This window comes from Cajanus cajan, chromosome 6 (assembly GCF_000230855.2).
Source record: "Cajanus cajan strain Asha chromosome 6, NIPB_CcT2T_4, whole genome shotgun sequence".
Classification (NCBI taxonomy): Eukaryota; Viridiplantae; Streptophyta; class Magnoliopsida; order Fabales; family Fabaceae; genus Cajanus; species Cajanus cajan.
This window is the reverse complement of record NC_138522.1, coordinates 56,672,417-56,695,673: the sequence shown is the minus strand read 5'-3', so window position 1 is coordinate 56,695,673 and position 23,257 is coordinate 56,672,417. Positions and strand designations below refer to the sequence as shown.

Sequence of the window (23,257 nt, the reverse complement as noted above, 5' to 3'; positions counted from 1 at the left end):
GTCACACAACCCGCGTCCTTTGTCGTTTTAAAAATAATTATTTATAGCCAATGCACTTTATCTTATCGTCATCAATTAAGTGTTAACTAACATGATGATCATATAAAGTTTGTGAATAAGTAACTTAACCAATCCTATTCACTTTAAATTTGACGAGGATGATAATGTAAGTATATAACTTTATAATAGTGTTACTTTACACTTAATTGTATGTAACGTTGGGGCCGAAACGTAGAAGCCAAAACAATGCATAATTGCTTTTGACTTTTCCAAGGCATGTGCTAAAATGAAAAGAAAAAGACAAGTGTAGGGATAAATTTTTTAATTTAACTTAACCAATAAAAAAATTATAATTCTGACAAGCGATAAAAACTTATTTATAAAACATTTTATTCTCTGGAAAAGATCAGAATATAAGATTTGTTTAATGTATGGAATAAAACATAAATTATATATCAATTTATATTTAATTACATTTTGTGTGAATTTTATTAAATACATGATAAATATAATGTAAGAAAAATATGTCAAAAAGATTACATTTTATATCCATTTAAAATACTTATTTAAATTATATATTTATTTGTTAAAAACATAATTAAATGTTCCTTTAATATATTTTTTATGTATTGTACAAATCTATAAAATTGAGAAATTAAGTCTTTTTTTGTTTGATCGCATGTTCTAATATTCTAAATTTTCAATGAGATAAACTTAGAGAGTATTTTGTTTATTATATAGTAACGACAAAGGAGATCTACTCATATTATTTAATTAATCCTAGATATCTGCTTACACACTATTTTCCATACAAATTAAAATTAAATGTCAAATATATGTTATATTTGATCATATTATTAAGAAATTTAAGTATCATCAAATAAATTATAATATTAATCCATTTTTAATAAAACAAAATTTACCATTGATTTTATCTCATAGAAAATTCCAACATATAAATCATTTAAAATATGACTCATTTAAAAAATATTAAAAATGTGAGAATAATATGTTCACGTTATTTATATTTATTACAAAAATTTAATAAATTTATCGTAAAGTAACTACACAGTGGAGTGTACTGTTCCAATATTTGGGGGCATGCTTTTTGTGATATGCAGAGTTCATCGAAAAAGCTTCTTTCTAGCTCAAAAGTAAGAGCATTAAAAAAGAGACACAGAACTACTCGACTGTTGATTTCCTTTTTAGCTTAATATGGATCATCAAGTTGATGTCGCTTTTCTGTGACATCGAATTGAAGGAGATTAAAAATAAAAATGCAAGACTACTTGTTTTAATTACCCGGGGACTGTTTATTACCACTTTAATGTGATTTATAGTCACTTTTATTCTGTCAGCTTCATATATTTTCTAAGTTAATAGCTCCTTATTTTTTATAAACGATTTAGCGACACATATAACCTCATGTGGACCAATGGCAATCATATTAGAGTAAAATAGAATCAAACGGTAATTTTTTTATAGAAAATATTAATACAGTTGCATACATTGTTTATTATTATTTTAATGTGATTTGTAATTTTATTTATAAATCAAACACGTATCTCTATTGATAAAGTTGCATACATTGTTGGGTAGGGTGGGGTAATGTACGTGCATTTTGTAATTTTTGTTTACACCGGTTAAAAAGTAACTTACCTAGGAAGCTATTGTTTTTCACATCACTTTTTCAATGTAAAATTTATTTCTTATACTAATGTCTATTTTGATCAATCATATTGTTATTTTCAACACATCTTCTAATTTTAAAGATTTTACATTTTAAATGTAAAATTTGTATAATTAATTGAACTAAACATCTTAAATGATGTAATAATAGTAAGATAATAAGTGGTATGATAAATTCAATAACAATCATTATAATAAACTTCTAAATTATTCAATATATGTAAATTTGGCTATACATATATAGATACACATTGTTTAGGGTTTAGAATTTATTAGTAGTTTAAGCAAGTAATAATAAATATTATTTATTAGTAGTTTTTTTTATATTTCATTTTTGCAGGTAGATATAGTTGACTGTGAAAATTGTTAACTGAGTACTGAATATAAAGTCCACGATTTAAATGTGTGATTGAAAATTATGTAGTCTTTTAAAAAAAAAATCGTAATAATTTACATAATAGTTCATTTTATTTTGAGTGAATCATGAAACAATAGATGTTATGTTTTATTTGTTGTTTATCTATTACATTTTCATCAAATATCGGCAATAATTGTAGTAGAACAAGAAGCGCAAAAATGAATGATTGAATGTGTCGATCACGTTAAATACAAGTATGAATTTTGCGGCGTCTTTATCGTAGAATGGCCCTCTTCCAACAGTTATTCTCCCAAAATAAAACAAAGAATGGTCCCTCCACTCTTCACACGTTGAAAGAAATAATTTGTATTTAGGCACAACATGATTTACGTGTTTTCCATCCATTTCAATACCACATAGTTAATAGAGTAAACATGAATATAACTTTATTAGACTTTAATTTTCTAATATTTAAATATAAATTTTAATTTTTAAAATATAAAACTTTTATGTTCAAATATTATATGTTGTAGTGTACCAAAGGTTAATGTACATGCATGTTTTCACATTGATAAAATATTGTTTGTTTTGAGTACAAGCTCTCATAATTTTTCTTTTATTTATCACTTAAAAGACCTATTACCAATGGAGATTTTGTATGAATATAAATTCATATTCATAAAAAAAAACATGATTTAATCTTTTTACAACGAAACTATCAGCCTAAGTGTATCAAAGGTAGTCCACGAGTATATCTAATAGTAATTTATAAAATTCAGTCATGCTTTAAGTACTTAGACCATCGCTTCATTGTCAACTCATAATAATGATTTCATGTTACCAGGAAGACTTTCCTCCTTATATGGACCAATAAGACATCCCTCCTTGCATGGACCAACTATGAGAAAGACTTTTGATATAATGGATCTTATGCCTAGATCCACCTACCAATTTCATCATGCTCACTTGGTCGAATTTAATGACTCTGAAACCACTTGTTATACACTAGGAGTCAACACACACATGTCACCATATTAGTAAGATATTGTGCATTTTAGGCTTAAGCTCTTACACCAAATGCACCCAAAAGACCTTTAAACATTTGAGACTTTGTATGTATATAAAAACCCATGTCCATCAAACAGAGGACCATGATTTAACCTTCCTTGCAGCGGAAGCTAGCGATACACGAATACATCTAAGCTAATCCACAAGTATATATCCAATGGTGGTTCATAAAACTCAGTCATTCTCTAAGTACTTGCGTTGATGCTCTATCATTAATTCACAAGTCACAACAACTTGACACATGCCTTTTAACCCTCCATGTTACCGCAAAGACTCCTTTTACATGAACCCACTACTAGGAAGACTTTCCATATAAGGAATTTTATGTATGGATTCACTTGTCAATTCCATCATATTAGAATCTTATGCTCATACCACTTGTTGTGCATCGAGGCATCACCACCCATATGTCTTTATATTAGTAAGATATTGTATACTTTGAACCTAAGTACTTATAGTTTTACTTTTGATCATTACTTGAATCTTACTAATTGAGACTTTATGTGTATATAGACCCATATTCATCCTTTTATTCTAAGGATGTAAGACTTTGATTGTATTACAACACATTGTCACAAATAACACTTAAAATATTATGATATTATAATTTATGATACATAAAATCAATTTTTGTAAAAATAATTCTTACCATTAATAATTTCTAAAAAAAAATTGTACTATTTGAGTAATAAATTAAGAATTAAAGATATATAAAAAAATTATGACGAAAATCCCACAAGAAGCTATTAAATAAGTTTTAGTTTATAAGTTAGTTAAAATTTTGTTTTAAGTTATAAATTAGAAAATGAAAAGCTAGAAATTTATAAATTTTATGTTAGTTGATAAATGTAAAATATTATAAATAGTTTTTATTGAGAGTGAGAGAATGTTAGGATAAGGAAGATGATTTCCAAATAAATAAAAAAAGATTAAAAAAAAACTTTAATTAAGTAAATAAATAACGAGAAAAAATAAAGAAAAAACTGAAAATTAATAAATTATAAAATACTTCTAGATCATGAAAATAAATTATAAATTTTTAAAATAAATTTTCGCATAGATAAATTTATTTGATTAAATTAACTTATAAATTAATTAAAAGATCGCTCTTCAAATATTTTTTTCAAAAACATTCTATCTTTGATTTTATGTCAGCGAAAGCTAAATGGTACCAAAGTTTAGTACGAATTTGCTTACTTAACAAGTGTTTTATTAAAAATATATTATCAGCATGATTTTTTTACAATATTATCTAATAATAAATTATCATATAAATTAAAAATTATTAACTTTTAAAAGTCACATTTAAGATGATTTTCAATTTATTAGTAATTTATTTTATGTGAATACTATATTAAAATGAAACCTAATTAAATATTAATGCATGTGTTTCGTAACTCATTTGTATTGTAAATTTTCGCACCGGCAAATACTTTTTTTATAAAATTTTCCCTTGGTAAAAAACGGAGGAAATATTATATTGACCCAGAAAGAACGATGAAGCTATATATATATATATATATATATATATATATATATATATATGTATGTATATAAATATAAAGAAAGTCATTTTAAATACCTTGCCATCTTTCATGTCTTTGGTGAAGGAGAAACAATGGCTGGTCAAAATTGAAGCTAAAGTTCAAAGATTTCACAGATTGAAATTTTGGTCTTTCTTCTTTTTTTGGCAGCACAAATGAATTCATATTAGAAACAACACAGCAGTTAATTTCATTAGGGAGAGATATATACGTACCAATCAAATTTCTATTTTTAGTCAAGATCAACAACTCAAGTGACGTTAACTATTTTTTATTATATTGTTTAACTTTTTGGTGAAATGTTTTAACTATTCCCTCACCGTCTTAGACTTTACTTTTAACAAAACAATATTTTGAAAAAAAATGAAAAAATAGTTATGGTATTGGTTGTCTCCAATTTAAAAAACAAATTTAGTGGCATGAATATGTACACAACTAAATAGAGAAAAAAAAAATAATGCAGATTTTATAATTTTATTGTCTAAAAAATATATAAAAGACAAACAAACTGTCCTGAATATTAGCAGCATTGAGGTATCATGGAAAGTAGATGTTTGCACAACAAGCCATCTTGATGAGCACAGTGATATCATATTAATATAATTTTGTATACACTTTTGTATTTAATATAATTTCTCATGTGCATATCTTACGCGCTAGCTGCTAATCAGAATAGAACCCACAGAATAATACAGAATCTGCATGAACAAACAAAAGCAGAGTTATTTATCCTCGTACTAGTGAAATATCAGAATCTGGTAGTTTCTTTCAGCCTTTAAGATTGGGGTGCCATTTTCAATCTTTTTCAATGGGAAAAAAACAATTATCTTTTAATATTTGTCTGTTTCCATTTGACATTCTCTTGTTGTTGAATGAATGAATTCAACCCCTCTTATTCTTTATGGCTCCTAGTACACAGGTTTGTTATTGCTCATGACATGTTAACAATTGTGTTGATGTCATGACATGCAGTATTGCTGGTTTTTAAATTCTGTGTCACAAGCAAATAATCTTTCTTCAAGTCTTCACCTTTCAGAGTATCATTTTCTTCCTTCGGCATTAAGATTATTATTATGAGTTTATTATTTATACAATATTATTTTCGTTGATCTTAAATATAATTTTAAAAGTAATTGTTACACAAATTAATAATTTCATTGTAGATAACAATTTATGATCGGATAAAGTTATTAAAATAAAAATTAAGTGTAGTTTAGTTAAATTCTTCTTCTCCTACTTGTTATTATTTTAAGAATGGTATTTACTACTAAAGTTTGGCATGAGATGATGAAGTGACTCAACTAACTATCATTAAAAAATGCTTGATCGAAGTTTTATCCTGTGATAAGACGTTTCCTTCTTCTTCTTTTTTCCTTTGTTTTGTTTCTTTCTGGGGGGTTTGGTCAGAAAAGAAAATGAAATTAATTTCGTTGCCTGGATCATTCAATCAAGCACATTTTCCTGTTTCTAAGAATTAAGAAATGTCAGTACTTCAACGAGGAACATGGTTGACTACAGTTTGATATGAATTTATGATCACAACACGTTTTTTTTTTATTTTTAAAATGACGTGTTTTAAATCCCGTGGGATAAGCCCATTGCAATTTTTCATGGGATGGTCGTGAACGAATCATCAACCTTCGGGGCACTTTCGGAAAACACGCATTGCAATTTTTCTATTTGCTTTTTGTTTCTATACGTTTCTCGGTGTTTATAGTTTCACATTAAATTAAAGTTTGGTAATTCTGTTATAAAATATCAACTGGGTCCCGGAGCTTGATTTTCAAGCTTTAAAAGGACTTATACTGCACGAGAATTTGGTCGAGGAAATCTTTTCACTGAGTTTTTTAGCTCTGCTTCAACCTCACTCTGATTCTGCACATTTTTATCACTCATTCCGAGTTTGTTATCCTTGGAGGTCTAATTGGATCCTTTTGGGGTGGCTAAGCTTTCTGACTTGTTAATCTTTTGCATCACAACTGTGTTCCATAGGTGATTGTGATGTCTGACTCTGATATGATGAGGCATGAGAATGGCCAACATGATGAAGAGCTTAAAGATGATGGAAGAACAGCAGCAGAGAGCAGCACAAACGTGGAAAAGAGAAAACAAAAAGAAAAGGGTGAAAGTGTTCCATATCACAGGCTTTTCTTATTTGCAGATTCCTATGACATCATTTTGATGGTTGTTGGCACCATTGGAGCCATTGGAAATGGTCTCGGGATGCCCCTCATGACATTGCTGTTCGGGGAACTGATTGATAGCTTTGGAAATAACCAATTTAGCCCCAACGTTGTCAAACAAGTTTCCAAGGTAAAATCACTGAACTAAGTACTGATGTACACCATTTTTTACTGTTCAGTATAATAGATCATTATGCATCGATATGACACTTGTGAGATTAGAGTCCTGATATCGCATCTACTATTGCAATTTAAAGACATGCGTGTGACTGTGAAATAACTTTACTATGCAGACGTCATGATTTGGTTACTTGTCAAAATTGCAGGTTTGTCTGAAATTTGTGTACTTAGGAATAGGCACTGGTGTTGCTGCTTTCCTCCGTAAGTATATTCTGTAGTTAAGATCATTGCAATTTTTGTTACCTCAATCTTATAATACTGTATGTTTTTTGACATGAAAAATAAACACCTTGTTGGAAAAACAAATTTCATTTTTCAGAGGTAACATGCTGGATGGTCACAGGGGAAAGACAGGCTGCAAGAATAAGGGGCTTGTATTTGAAAACTATACTAAGACAGGATATTGCTTTCTTTGACAAGGAAACTAACACTGGAGAAGTTATAGGGCGGATGTCAGGTGACACTGTTCTCATACAAGATGCCATGGGTGAGAAGGTACTGCACTATTACTACTACTACTACATGTTGCAACAATTGCACTTTAGACTTGAATGCAAATTAGGACCAAAAGCCACTTTAAATTTTGTTGTTGCTGCTGTTTTTCCAGTTACTGAAGACTTTCTTGCTTAAATAGGTTGGGAGATTTCTGCAGCTAATAGCAACATTCATTGGGGGCTTTGTGATAGCATTTATCAAAGGGTGGCTTCTAACTGCTGTCATGTTATCTGCTGTTCCACTTGTTGCTGCTGGTGGGGCTGCTATGGCCTTTATCATAGGAATGATGGCAACACGAGGTCAAAGCGCGTATGCAAAAGCCTCACATATAGTTGAGCAGACAATAGGCTCAATAAGAACTGTATGTTGTTAAATCTGAAGTTTTTCTGTAACTTGTTTGCTTTCTCTGGCAGTGCTATGATATTCATTATTTTCTTGTGCTGTGTGTATTTCTTTCCAGGTTGCATCCTTTACAGGGGAAAAGCAAGCAGTGTCTAATTACAAGAAATTTCTTGCAGATGCTTACAAATCAGGAGTGTATGAAGGTTTCGCATCAGGAATTGGTCTTGGCATAGTTATGTTAATTATTTTCTGTGGTTATGCTTTGGCTGTATGGTTTGGCGCAAAGATGATAATGGAAAAAGGATATGGTGCAGGTGCAGTGGTCAATGTGTTTGTTGCTGTGTTAAATGCTTCCATGTAAGTAAATTCAAGTTTATATAAAACAAATGCTTACTTCAACTTATTTGCATAATTTTTTATGAGTATATATGTCTCTTAGGTCTCTTGGCCAGGCATCTCCTTCCATGAGTGCTTTTGCTGCAGGCCAAGCAGCAGCTTATAAAATGTTTCAGACAATTGAGAGAAAGCCCGAGATAGATGCTTATGACCCTAATGGAATAAAAGTAGAGGATATTCATGGTGAGATACATCTAAAGCATGTTTATTTCAGTTATCCAGCCAGACCTGAGGAGTTAATATTCAATGGATTTTCTCTTCATATACCTAGTGGCACCACTGCAGCTTTAGTAGGACAAAGTGGAAGTGGGAAGTCTACAGTTATCAGTTTGATAGAAAGATTTTATGATCCACAGGCAGGTGAAGTTCTTATTGATGGCACTAATGTGAAAGAATTTCAGCTTAGATGGATCAGAGGAAAAATTGGCCTTGTCAGCCAGGAGCCAGTGTTGTTTGCATCAAGCATCAAGGATAATATTGCATATGGAAAAGAGGCAGCAACAGTCGAAGACATAAGAGCCGCAGCAGAACTTGCAAATGCTGCTAAATTCATTGACAAACTGCCACAGGTTCTAGTTTCTAGCCATTTTCTACTATTTCAAAGTTATTTTGTGATCTATGATTTTGCATTTTGCAACTTGACAAGTAACCTCAAACTTTTAACATTCTGCCCTCAGGGATTGGACACAATGGTTGGGGAGCATGGAACTCAACTATCCGGTGGACAGAAACAGCGCATTGCCATTGCAAGAGCAATCCTGAAAGATCCAAGAATTCTACTTCTAGATGAAGCAACAAGTGCACTTGATGCAGAGTCAGAAAGAATAGTACAAGAAGCTCTTGACAGGATCATGGTCAACAGAACTACCGTGGTCGTTGCACATCGCCTGAGCACAGTGAGAAATGCTGACATGATCGCTGTAATTCATAGAGGGAAAATGGTTGAAAAAGGTATGACACACGTGTAGCCAAGACCTGGCTTCTTTTATATTTAATATATTATTATCATTTGGAACAATTTACTAACTACTTGAGGGATGATTAAACTCTACTTGTAGAAGAAAAATAAGGCATCCTTCGGTATCAAAAACTTTTTCCTTTCCTTAATAATCCTAGAACATAACCAAGCTACCATAACTCGAGCTTATTAATCAGGAACACATATAGAATTAACCGAGGATCCCGAGGGAGCTTACTCTCAACTTATACGTTTACAAGAAGGAAACAGGGAATCAGAAGAAGCAACAGACAATCAAAGGAAGAGGGAACTTTCCTCAGAATCCTTTACAAAGTATAGTCAAAGGGTGTCACTTAGAAGATCAGGATCATCATTGGGGAATAGTAGCCGCCACTCCTTTTCAGTTTCATTTGGCTTACCTACAGGAGTTAACATCCCTGATCCTGAACATGAAAATTCACAGCCTCAAGAAAAATCACCAGAAGTTCCACTCCGGCGCCTTGCTTCCCTCAACAAGCCAGAGATTCCAGTGCTTCTGATTGGATGTGTAGCTGCCATAGCAAATGGTACCATATTTCCGATATTTGGTGTGCTGCTATCCAGCGTTATCAAAACATTTTTTAAACCATTTCCTGAGATGAAAAAGGATTCCAAGTTTTGGGCAGTCATGTTTGTTATACTAGGACTTGGATCCTTACTAGCAATTCCAGCCCGAAGTTACTTTTTCGCTGTGGCTGGCAGTAAGTTAATCCGACGAATCAGGCTCATTAGTTTTGAGAAGGTGATCAACATGGAGGTTGGTTGGTTTGATGAGCCTGAGCACTCTAGTGGTGCAATTGGTGCTAGGCTCTCAGCAGATGCTGCATCAGTGCGTGCCCTTGTTGGTGATGCTTTAGGACTGTTGGTTCAAAATATAGCAACAGCATTGACAGGTTTGATTATTGCTTTCGTTGCGAGCTGGCAGTTGTCATTTATTCTTCTTGCCTTAGTTCCCCTCATCGGAATGAATGGTTATATTCAAATGAAATTCATGAAGGGAACTAGTGAAGATGCAAAAGTGAGCTTCTTCTCCATACCTATGCAAGTCTATTTAAGTAACTGCAGCATATATATTTTGCAACAGATTCTAAGTATTGTAATATAAATTCGTGCAGATGATGTATGAGGAAGCGAGCCAAGTTGCTAATGATGCAGTTGGAAGCATAAGAACAGTAGCTTCTTTCTGTGCTGAGGAGAAAGTTATGGAACTATACAGGAAGAAATGTGAAGGTCCAATGAATGCAGGGATACGACAAGGCTTGATAAGTGGAACAGGATTTGGGGTTTCATTTTTCTTGCTCTTTAGTGTGTATGCAACCAATTTCTATGCTGGAGCCAGATTTGTAGAAGCTGGCAAGGCATCATTCTCAGATGTTTTTCGGGTACTAATTACACTTTGATACTTGTTCAACATTAGTCATCAGCTTGGGGGGAAAAGTGAGGAAGTGTTACATTTTCTTCTTAAAATGTTTTGCAGGTTTTCTTTGCTTTAACTATGGCATCTATCGGAATTTCCCAATCAAGCTCCCTTGCTCCTGATTCTAACAAAGCCAAGATAGCCACTGCTTCCATATTTAGAATAATTGATAGGAAATCGAATATAGATCCAAGTGACGAGTCTGGTAGCACACTGGATAGCGTAAAGGGAGAAATAATGATTCGTCATGTAAGCTTTAAGTATCCATCTAGGCCAGACATACAAATTTTTCGAGACCTTAGCTTGACTATCCATTCAGGCAAGGTAAAGCTTAAGGATTTTATGTTTGTTGTCATTTTAAACTCCATTTTGCCTCACCATGCATTTGAAAATGCATGTTGCAACTAATGGTTCCAGCTTACAATCATGTTTGATGTTCCAGACTGTGGCCCTTGTTGGTGAAAGTGGGAGTGGGAAATCCACTGTGATTGCCTTGTTACAGAGATTTTATGATCCTGACTCAGGTCAAATTACACTTGATGGGATAGAAATTCAGAATTTACAGCTCAAGTGGTTAAGGCAGCAGATGGGACTTGTAAGCCAAGAGCCAGTTTTGTTCAATGACACCATCCGTGCCAATATTGCATATGGAAAGGAAGGCAATGCAACTGAAGCAGAAATCATAACTGCAGCAGAACTGGCCAATGCACATGGCTTTATTAGTGGCTTGCAACAGGTAAAAAGTAAAAAAACCACTGCCATGCATTTATTTTTTTCAGCCTCATTATGTCTTTGCAATAGTTTCATTTCAAGTGCTGTCTTCTTGAGAGAGCTTTCCACATAGGCAAATGTGATCAACATGTTGTTTGTCTTTTTCCTGTTATAGGGTTATGATACAGTAGTGGGAGAAAGGGGAATCCAACTATCTGGTGGGCAGAAGCAAAGGGTGGCCATTGCACGTGCTATAATTAAAAGTCCAAAGATACTGCTACTAGATGAGGCCACAAGTGCACTAGATGCTGAGTCAGAGAGAGTTGTTCAAGATGCATTAGATAAAGTGATGCTGAGCAGGACCACTGTGGTTGTGGCTCATCGTCTATCTACAATAAAAAATGCAGATGTGATTGCAGTGGTAAAAAATGGAGTTGTAGTGGAGAAAGGAAGGCACGAGACCCTCATTAACATCAAGGATGGATTTTATGCTTCCTTGGTCCAGCTTCATACAAGTGCTACAACAGCATAATAGTATCATAGAGTATATTTCTTTTTTTTCTTTTTTTTTCCGGGAAGAGTTTTATTTTCCCTATTTCCACTTAAGTGTTATTAATATCAATAAAAGGGCAATAATACTTCACCCATGCTTCCCTTTTCATACAAGAAAATCCATTCCTTTTCTTTCTTAGAGCATTTTCGGTGGGAGTTGCTCGGAGATGTTCTTAGTTGAGTTAATGAGTACAGATATGGATGGCCAAGGAGTGAAAAACGACGAAATTGTACACAAAACATATGAGCCTGTTGGAGATATAACAACTTTTACTAGTGAGTTGCATGACAAAGAACTGCATTATCAATGTCGTAAATGGCCTACCAAATGTGGTACTTTTTGGGTTCTTGGGTCATTGTTTTTGGGTTATAGCTATATTTATACGGAGAGGAGCTTATTTATTGTTAATTTTTCAGTTATTTAGGGTATTTTTTAATAAAATTTTATTTAGGGTTTGCACACAGTATTACAATAATAAGATATATTCAGTTATTTATTTTTTATTAAATAAATAATAAAAAGTTATTTAAAATATTTGTACACACATCACTACAATAGTAAAATATTGTTTATTTGTTTTTTTTTAATTATCATCTAAAAAATTTTTTACCAATGAAGTATTATATTTTATAAACTCTTATTTTCTCTCATATTTTAACAATGTGTAACCTTGTTTATATTCCAAAATGTAACTCATTACTAGTCATTATATAATCTGGTTTCAATACTTATGACGTACAGAAAATGTTCATTTAAAGAATAAAAACTGTTTGATCAAGAAAAAGAGAGAATGAATAGAAAATGGATCTAGCATATAAGAAAAAGAGAGAAAACTTACATTTCGTTTTTGTTAATTCTTACATGATTTTGGTCTAATCACCCATGTTTTTGTTTCTGTTTTCTCTTTTTTATATATTCTTTAGTGTGTTGCAATTGATTAGTAAGCTCTTAGGTGCTAACCTTATTGGAATGTTTTTATCTTATAATGATGTTTAACACGCTAAATATATAAAATAAAATAATGAAAAATAACAAGATTATCCTAATGAAAAGTAATTGGTTGTTAAAAGCTTACTTCGTTTTAGATTCTGAAGTTTCCAAAATCAAGTTTAGACTATTTGAATCAATTCTAAGCATCACGAGTATGCTTGACAGGTATAATGAGTTAATTTTTAAATTTTTTTATTAAATTTAAATATGTTTTTAGTCCCTATAAAATTGATGATTTTGATTTTGATCTGTCTAAATTTTTTATTTTATTTTTCATCCTTCTAAAATTTATAAACATTGTTTTTGCTTCTTATAAAATAAGTATATTAATTTTGATCCTGTAAAATATTTTTCTTTCATTTTTTTTTTCTAAAATTTAAATTAACTATTTTTAATTCCTAATAATCATTTTAAGGTGGATAAATAATATTTATTTTAAAGACTTATAAAATTTTTTTGAGGTGTTAAGTATCAATATAATATCAGTAATGATTATAAGTAACACTTAAGATAGTTACTTAACTTTTTAATAAATAAAAAATAGTTAAAAAATGATTACATAAAAATAGAGACTAAAAATAACAGTTTTAATTTTATAAGGATGAAAAACATAGAAAAAAATTTTATGGACTAAAATCAAAACTTGTTAATTTTATAGGGACTAAAAATATATTTAAACATTTTTATTATTTATAAGTTTGATTGGTAAACAAGCTTATTTCATTTGTTCATAACTTATAAATTACAACCTACTTTGGTTAGTTTATAGCTTATAACAGTTAAATTCTGGCAGATATGTTCGTATCTTAATTTTGCTTAACTCAATACTGTTTGATCCATGTGAGTTAGCCTATAATGGGTTATGCTAGTGTGCTAGCTCAATATATTTTCTTTTAATCATTCTTACCCTTATCTATATAGTCTAAATATTTACTACGGTTTAAATATGCATGCTAACAATAATAAAAATGTGATAGAAGATGATAATAATAATAAGCAAAAGACTTAAGATAGAAGATATTTGTTATAAAATTTATATAACTAATATGAATTATATTAAGATAGTTAATATTAAATAAAATATTAAAATAAAATTTCATATCATTTTCCTTCTTTCATCCATCATCTATCAAACAATATAGAAGAGAAAAAAGTATTCTATAATTTAAGCATTTATTTTATATTACACCTTACTATTTATGATACACACCATTAAAAGTACCAATATTTAAAGTTAAGACAATACCGCAAATAGAGATGATTAACATTCATCAAGTTTTTTCTAGTAAGATGAGTCGGGATAAACTTAATTTCTTTTCTCATCCCCGAACTTCAAGTTTTTTTTTTCTAAGCTTTTACTAGTCATGAGTCAGGATAAACCATTATTTCTTCTCTTTTTTAGACAAATTAATTTTCTTGAGAAATTGGACGCCTTTTTAGCTTTTATGAATGTAAACGCCCATAATTTATTTCAAAAGAAAATTTCTATACTCTAATCAATGTTCATTTTTTGTGCCACGAAATAAGGGATGCAGCAGGTACGTAATTCCTAGGTGATTGCGATACCATTTAGGCTTTCGGTGCCACCCTAGACGTGGCGGTTTCCGCCGTACTGAATATATGCAAAAAGGTGCATGAGAGCTATAAAAAGGAAAATAAAGGCCCCATGAAAAAAAGTTAGGGAAATCATGAAACTTGTCAAAATTAATATATATCAAACTACAAGTCATCATCACTCTCGTCACTGTATGAAACTAGGCCAGTTAGGGCAACTCCACGCGACTTATCAGCTTCACCATTTAATGACTGAACTGATTCTAATGACTTACTCTCATCATTCACAGGAGTGCTTCCTGCTTTTGAAATTTCCCCAGAATTTCCTTCATCCACCTTGGCTTTTTTAGCTTGGTGCTTGACTTTTATAATCATGCCTAAGGGCCGAGAGGCTGGATTCCTCTTTCCGGCAGACTTTTGTTCCTGCGACAGAAAACAGGGCGGTCAAAACATGAAAATTGCAACAGATGCAACACAAATGATTTCTTAATTAAAACTGCAAGCAATGTTGCAATAACTAATAAAAGTGACAAAATAAATAAGGCTTAATTGCACCTTCATAAAATTTAACGCATCAAATTTACCTTTATAAGAAACTCCATTGACATTAATTTCTTTCTTTTTTAAAACTCTCATTAATTTTTTTGACTCGAATTTTTCTCAAGTTAAATTGATTAAATCATTTTAAACTTTCTCTCCCTCAAAGTTCACCAAGGGAAATATCAAAATTCACTCAAAATTATATAAATAAATAAATAAATAATTCCTCCTCTTCAAACCCCAATCGCATACCTTATCACATTTCCACTAAATTTCTAACTTCTAACTTTTAAATTATTTCATATCCCTATTCCATTATAAGTTTCTATCTATTTTGAATAGAAATTAAGAATGTAGACGAAAGTTGACCAGAGAATTAGATGTATATAACTTTACAATAGAGGGACTTGATTTGCTCACAAAAATAAAAACTTTAAAGACCACAATTGCACAAAGGATAAATTAGTGGGACCACAGGTGAAATTAAATCAATAAATAATATTATTGAGCAGTCTACGGGATAAATTAGAGGTTCTAATCTAGTTACCATGTAATATCAGAAAACAGCCTTCAGTCATGAGATTTTAAAACCACCAAAAATAATTGCTCATATAAACTTCAAATTTCAGAAAAGAGAAATACAGGAAGGACAATAACTAAAGGCACACATTGATATGAATGTCAAATTGATGACAGAGGCCAACCCCTTCTAAGTAGTCTAGGCTTCAAAGATCATATTCACCATTCTATAGACCTCAATATTGACCTATTATGTACAAATTTATTGTAGGAATCAGGAAATCAGTTGCAACACTATTGTGTGGAAATGAAACCATTATTAAATCAAACACTCACAAAAAATGGTAGCAACACATAAAAGTGACCAACCAACCTGGACAACAGGTAAAGGGTTTTTTTCCTTAACTTCATGCACGATGTTGGACTGTGCTGCCACCGCTGCCTGAAATCAACATACAAGAGCAATATAGTTAGTTAGAAATATTATTGACCAAAAAATGGACACATGATGATAAATACACTTCAGTAATGGCAAGTCCAAAGTACTCCAAGATAAAATCAAACAAAAATTACAAGGAAATATAATTTTTATTTAAATAAAGCAATTTATGATACAGTAAATTTTATGACTTAACTTGAAAGCTTCGGATTTGTTGAGCTTCTGCATCTGCCACTTGTCGTTCATACTCCCTTCTCGACTGAAAGGTGGATAAAAAATAATATTAGAAAGAAGAACAAGCACTTGAATAAACTTTGCATTGAACAATTTGCTCAAGCATTTTTTGTTGTCTATTATGTTAAATGTCATCAAATTGTTTCCAAACAATATAAGATAGCTGTCTCGTCTAGAGTCTCTACAAGTACAACCATTGAAGCAAAGAACATGTCTTAAATTCTATGGTTTACAATTCCATGAAACAAGCTACTGTTAAGAGAGAACTAGAACTCACCGCTTCATAACTATCTAGAAACTCAGTCTCATCTTCGTCTAAAGCTTTAGGTGGTCCTGAAATAATTATAAACAGGTCAAAATTCAATCCGGAATACCAAAAAGACAACCATATAGAATAGTAGGAAAAAAAAACTGTCTGAACGTAAGTCGAACAATTATCATAAACCATGCCTGCCTCAAAAGGGCCAACACAAAGTAAACATGAAAGAATTAACATATTCAGCCTTACAAGCTGCCTTGGCAGTTGATATTGCAACACACTATCACATTCAATTACTGTAAAAACTAAAAACAAGAAGTTCCGTGGTACTCCGAAGTTGGAGGAAAAAAATATCACGGTTATGCTAAAAGCTGGTTGAATACTCACTGTGCTTGAACCTTTCATTAAATTCTGCATCCTTTTTGTCCTTATTCTCCTTTAGAATCTGCACATGGAAGCTTCATGAGTAAGTAATTTCAACTCTACGTATCCGTAGTTCCTGAGAATTACAATGCAAATTTTGCGTTACAAGAAATGAGAAAACAAACCTCGAAGAGAGGTCTATCCCTCTGGGCAGTACCGTCCTCAACTCGTTCACCTCTTGCTTTTTTGGCTTCAACCAACTGGCCAAACACAATAAATTGCAAAAAATAACGAATCGCTGACGAAACCCTAATTTATTGTGCATAATTAATGGATTCGAGAATGAAGTGCGAATTAGAGACTGAGAGAGTTTGTTTACTTGCTCTTCGGAGACGAAGTTCATAATCCGGACAGGAGGATCCGCATTTTCGTCCATGGCTTCAAGTTTTGAGAACTGCAACTGAAATTGCAACCGAATTTCGATTCCGAAAAGACAAGGAAAAATGAGACAGTAGCGGAACAACGATGGTGAAGCGTTTGGGCCGTTCTATTTCATTATAATGGGTCCTATCCAACTTCAATTTTTTTTTTGTTAGAATAAAGAATTGAGTTAATTTTCATATATATATATATATATATATATATATATATATATACATATATATATATAAATTATATTATCAATAAATTAGAAATTATCTCTAAAAAATTCAATAAATTAGAAATTATTTTAGATACAACTTCAAAATTAATTAGGTTTGATTATACTTATTCTCTTTAGTATTTCACAAATTTTTCTCGCAAATAATTTGCCCTCAAATTATAAAATATCTCAAATTTTGTCTCACATAGAAAAATTAAAAAAAAATAATTCTTTATTCTTGAATTTTCTATGTGAGCAAAATTTATGACATTTTATAAACTGAAGGATAAAAAATTGCAAATTATAAAATTTTAGAGAGAAAGTGAAATTAAGCCAATTAACTATTATAAAATTTAATAAATTTAAAATATTTGATAGTTTTTTAATTAAATTATAATGTAAAAATTTGTTTATATTAATAGGCATTGGTTTAAGATTCAAAAATTTAATTATAATTGAATCATCGTCAAATTAATAATAATAATAATAATAATAATAATAATAAAATTATAATAAGTAATATAATAAATAATATGAAAAAAAATAATATCTTAATTTCATAGCCTTGAAATTAAGAATAAAATATCGTTGTATAAATTCTTAATATTTGAATTTTGAAGTCCATATAAATCTCCACGTCAAATTATATATGCCTAAGTTTTACCCATACAAAGCATGTTTATTTACCGTAACAAGTTTACATCAATAATCAAAAAGGAAATGACACCGGAATAACTAAGCATTTTTTACTGTCCCATTGCGAATCAGATTTTAATCCTTGATCATTTTTTTTTCTCAAAACAAGTTTAGTGATTTATTTGGATCATCCATGAAATTAGTCGTTGATTTTTCAGGTCAAAACAGTTTTTCTATTCCAATTTCCAGAACACCGCTTTTAAAAGAAGACAAAGAGTAGAAGAAAAAGTTGGAGAAAGAAAAAATACAATAAATATGATTAATAATATAATAAGAAAAAAAGAAAAAAAAATGTAAACTAATAGTAAAATTGAGATATACCAAAATAAATTTTGATTTGAAATATTTATCCTTTATTTCATTTGAGAACAAAAATATGAATTTATATATTAAAAAATGTTTTCATATCAATATTTTGTAAGAAAAAAATATTACTCAAAAGTCTGCACTCTGAACTTACTAAACAATTTTTTCTTATCAGAAAAAGAAAAACACCATTTTTTATCCCTCGTAATATCTCTTTTACCCAATGAATGAAGGATTATTTTCCACACCAAACACAAAGTGCTTCTGCTGAGTAATATTTTTCGTACATATAAATTGTATAATTATATGATTGAAGGATATGAACTTTTATTCAAATCATCCCACGTTGACAGTTATCAGTTTTGGGGTACAAGGCTGGTTATATTTTATTTTTTTATTCATCAAAATTTTTAATTTAACATCATATACATACTATCTTAACCATTATTACTAAGATGATCTTAGTGGTTCACAAGATTGGTTATTTACCAGTGATAATAACAATATTTATAATTGCTACAAGTTTTTAGGATGACCTTTTAACCACCAGAACAGTCACTTTGCTAACCATTTGGAACATGGCAAGCTTCCCACGATTCTGAGCTCCAAGCTTCTTATCATTCATCGGACTCACATATCTGTAACATGTTGCTCTTACTTCATTGTCTTCGTCATATATTCTACACTGCTCCATCAATATAGAAAACTAATGAATCTCTTGATAATTAACGCATTACACAGTCTCATGTCGCAAGTTATTGATAAATTTGTTGTACTTTAATTACTCCCTCATCCATGGTTGTAATTAATGAAACAAGTACCTTGAAAGCTCCTCAAACTTGGCTGCACAGTTAACAAGCGACAAACTTTGTTATCACGTTGTGTTCAAGGAATCAAGGATTTGTTGGAAATTTTATATCAAAGGGGCAAATCAAAATATGGTGAAAAAAAAAAAAACTCATATCGATATAAATGAAAAATGCCTTTAGAATTTATTTTTCTTATCGTATACATACTAACAACTTTATTTTTCACATAACGAATGACTTGATTAATTTTGTTTTAGAAAATAATATTCACGAAATCATTCTTCTCAACTAATATTAATTATATGTACAATTTTTATCTAGCATCCTAATCTTCATATATGTAAACAAAATTATTATCAAAAAAGAAATTCAATGAAAATGATCGCACAAAATAATTGAGAAAAAAGATCATATAAATCAACGAAAAAAGTATTCAAAATAAAAGACCACGCAATATTTTTTTTTTACAATGGGTCCTATTCGTATATAATAATTGGATGAAAAATTCAAAGTTTAATTAGCAATGCAATAATTTAAAGAGTTAATCATCTATACACTGCCAGTGTAAAATTTTTTACATTGGCAACCAATCATATTTTTTAAAGTTGCTTATTTTATTATTATTTCATTAAATAAACAACTGACATGATACTATTAAAATATATGATTGGTTGCCCGTGTAAAAAAATTTTATACTGGCAGTGTATAGGTGGTTAACTCTAATTTAAATACACAAACATTATTTTAAAATTTAAATATTACATCATAATTTTCTGTTCTCAATTGAAGCATAAATTTTTATTAAGTGATGAGGGTGTGATTTTGAATCTTTGATGGATATATATATAAAATATAAGTAATTATGAAATATTAATGATTTTAATTTAAATAAAGAATGCGCGAGATTTGATTCCATGTTTCACTATAACTCTTTTGACATTTGAAACACATTTTAATGTTGTTTAATTTGATTTTTAAAAATTTTTGTTTTAATTTTATAGAGGACATAGTGAAAACTACAAATATTGCTTTATTTTTAAATGTACCTTTTGTTGTCTTCGAAAAAAAATGCAAAATTGAAGAGAAGTTGATGATTTAACATTGTCCTTAATAATTAGAAAACGCAAAAACATTGTCTTATGATTCCAATATTTAAAATTATCTATATTGTAAAAAGGCACGCATTTGATTTCAGGCTTGATTGGTATATGTTGCATGTAACTAATTAATTATCTGTTAGTTCAACGCTTTAGAGGTTGACAAATGATATTATGTTGGTGGTGTAGTTGTTGTATGCGAAGCAGAGGCTGAATGCGACGATGGTGGTGGAGGAGTTGAGCCTGGCGATGCAACCTAAGGAGAAGGTGGTGCGGAGGGAGGAAATAACGCGTATGGTGGTTGGTGAAGATATTGCTCCCAATGATGAAAGTGTTAAGAGGAATGGCGTGAGAGAGAAAGAGTGAAAGAGATGCAACTGAGTGGCTTGAATACTCTGTTCGAGGGTGGTTCGTTTTATGCCGCATCATTGATAAGTGTCTAATTAGTCTGATGAAATATAAATTTGAGACACTTATCTAGCACAATTTTTGTACAATATTGATATAATTTTGGCCTATATACTTAGAATCAAAGAGGAACTTTTAATTTACGTTATTACAGGGAGTGATAAGTCTTTTGATCAGATTTTGTGTTTGTTTTATAGGTTTTGATGTCTGGAGGCAAATGACTCAGCCCTTCCAAAGGGCTGAGCGCTTTCAAGCCAGAGAGCTTAATAAGTGTACCAGAGGAGAGGCGCTTAGCCGTCCCCAAGCGTTGAGCGGTTTTGGCCTTAGAAGAATGAGTACTTTCTGCCTCCTAGGCGCTCAGCGAATTTCAAGCGCTCAACCCCTTTGCTTGCTTAAAGATGAATGAGTCTCCCAGGCGCTCAGTTGTTAAAAAGGGCTCAGCCCTTCAGATTACTTCATGTTGAAGAATTCTCCAAACCGCTCAGTCGTTTCAAGGAACGACTGAGCGGTTCCTTCTCTTTCCTACCTACTCTATTTTAATTCCAGCACCTATAAAAGGGTAGAGGAGAGAGAAAACAGGGGATGAGAAGTTGCACGAAGAGAAGAACACAGAAGAGAAAGAAAACAGAGCACCTTGGAACTCGTGGAAACGCGGTTCTTCGGATGATCTTTTTCTTCTACCTTTCCTCTTGTTATTTTGTGCTTTCTTCTTTTATGGAGAGCTAAAGCTATAGAGTTGGGATTGATGTAGTCATCGAACTCCTGTGTATTCCTCTTTAGTTCATATATATATATATATATATATATATATATATATATATATATATCATCTATTACTCAATGTCGGTGATTTGTATTCTGTTCTTAATGCTTTGATAAACTGATCATTTATCTTTGATCTCAGATTTAAAATTTGGTTGGAAAACGTTTTTTGAATCTAGACTTGGAACAAATCACCTATTAGTTTTGAAAGTCAATAATGATTTTGAAATTAATAGTTGTAATAAGTTTTGACTCTTAATGTAGGATATTTAACTGAATGAAGTGAAAAATCATTCATTAAGTTAAATATCTTAGAATTTCTTATGCCAAGGAATTGAGTCTTAATGAATATAGGGAACTCAATGACAATGAGTAATGAAATCATTTGAAATAATCAATAAGAATGCATAGGAGGGAGATTGATGAAATCTAATCCCAACTGTTTCTCATATCTGTTTTTCTTAAATTTAACTTGATTTTGGTTATTTAGTTTAATTTACCACTCACATCAAATATTTAACATGTGTGATCATTCAAGCTTTGAATTTACAAGTAACAATTAGCATAATAGAAATCAAAATCTACTTCACATGTCCCTGAGGAACGATAACCTTTTAACTATATTACAGAGACTTGGGTGCGCTTGCTCGAAAAACCAACATTATCGCATGCGGCAAAAACAATTAGAGGAGGGAAAAACTTGTTGCATGACGTTCTACATTTCGAAATCTCTCCTCTATCATGCATGAGTCACGATAAATTAAGCGTGGAAAATTTGATGTTTGTTACAACATTCTAATAGAGTAGGAGACTATGAGTGATTTTTTTCTTAATATTAAGAAGCAAACAATAAGGTCTAGTTACCTCTTTATTTTGGATTGTGTGAATTTGATTTCTCAATTTAAATTATTGTTTTTTAAATCACGTAATTATGGTCTCTATGCCATTTTAATTTTTACTTAAAATTTACAAATGGATAGAAAATCTAATTCTCTTCTTAGTCCCAGTTTTATGTAATAGTTTGGTTATATCTTTTAATCCTATTAAAATATATATGTATTTATCAATATTTATCTTATCTTTTTATAAATAATTTATTATGATATAAATTTTTTTTCTTTTAGTCTTTTTAGATTGATATGTTAATAATAAATATATTACTTTGTAATCTCTTGAGTTAAGTTTGTACGTTTCAAAAGATGTAGATTTATTATAGGTCAATTGTTATTAAGATGATTAATCTTAAATTGATCAACCATTTGTTTAGGAGGTCGATTGACCATGAGTTTAAAAAGATATATATCTATTGTTTAAAACTAAAAACTTAAATAAAAATATATTGAATTTATTCGTCCATAATGCTAATTTTAAAAGGATGAAAATGTTCATTAAAAAAAAAATAGTAATATAAATATATAAAAAAATTTGCCATCCATCTTTCATGTTTTGTGAGTTTTGCACCCAAATTTTAAAATTGCACCTTCTAACACACAACTTTTAAAATTTTTCACATTTTTTTTTATCTTTTTAGTTAATTATTTGTCACTATTAATTAAATAATGATGTGACATATTAATTATTTACATAATATATTTATCGTTAAAATAACACGTTAATTTGTTAACATAATACATTACAATGTGACAGCAAAATTATTATAGATTACCAATGTGACTAACATATAATGATATTACATAATGTGACA

At 30.6% G+C, this 23,257-nt stretch overlaps 2 protein-coding genes across 2 annotated transcripts; one reads left to right on the top strand and one right to left on the bottom strand.

Moving 5' to 3' along the window:
* The first annotated feature begins 6,433 nt into the window (after window positions 1-6,433).
* On the top strand, window positions 6,434-12,027 carry LOC109798062 (ABC transporter B family member 11). Its single transcript, XM_020358266.3, has 12 exons — window positions 6,434-6,972; window positions 7,169-7,223; window positions 7,342-7,517; window positions 7,657-7,878; window positions 7,978-8,216; window positions 8,299-8,824; window positions 8,933-9,206; window positions 9,411-10,270; window positions 10,368-10,634; window positions 10,730-10,993; window positions 11,112-11,405; window positions 11,556-12,027. Exons 1-12 carry the CDS (start codon window positions 6,661-6,663, stop codon window positions 11,910-11,912), a joined length of 3,846 nt encoding a protein of 1,281 aa, XP_020213855.3. The 5' UTR covers window positions 6,434-6,660; the 3' UTR covers window positions 11,913-12,027.
* A 2,582-nt stretch (window positions 12,028-14,609) lies between these two features.
* Window positions 14,610-17,384, bottom strand: LOC109797535 (NEFA-interacting nuclear protein). Its single transcript, XM_020357596.3, has 7 exons — window positions 17,211-17,384; window positions 17,017-17,091; window positions 16,856-16,913; window positions 16,487-16,542; window positions 16,172-16,234; window positions 15,910-15,978; window positions 14,610-14,900 (listed from the first exon to the last, which is right to left on the bottom strand). Exons 1-7 carry the CDS (start codon window positions 17,265-17,267, stop codon window positions 14,643-14,645), a joined length of 636 nt encoding a protein of 211 aa, XP_020213185.1. The 5' UTR covers window positions 17,268-17,384; the 3' UTR covers window positions 14,610-14,642.
* Window positions 17,385-23,257: the final 5,873 nt, after the last annotated feature.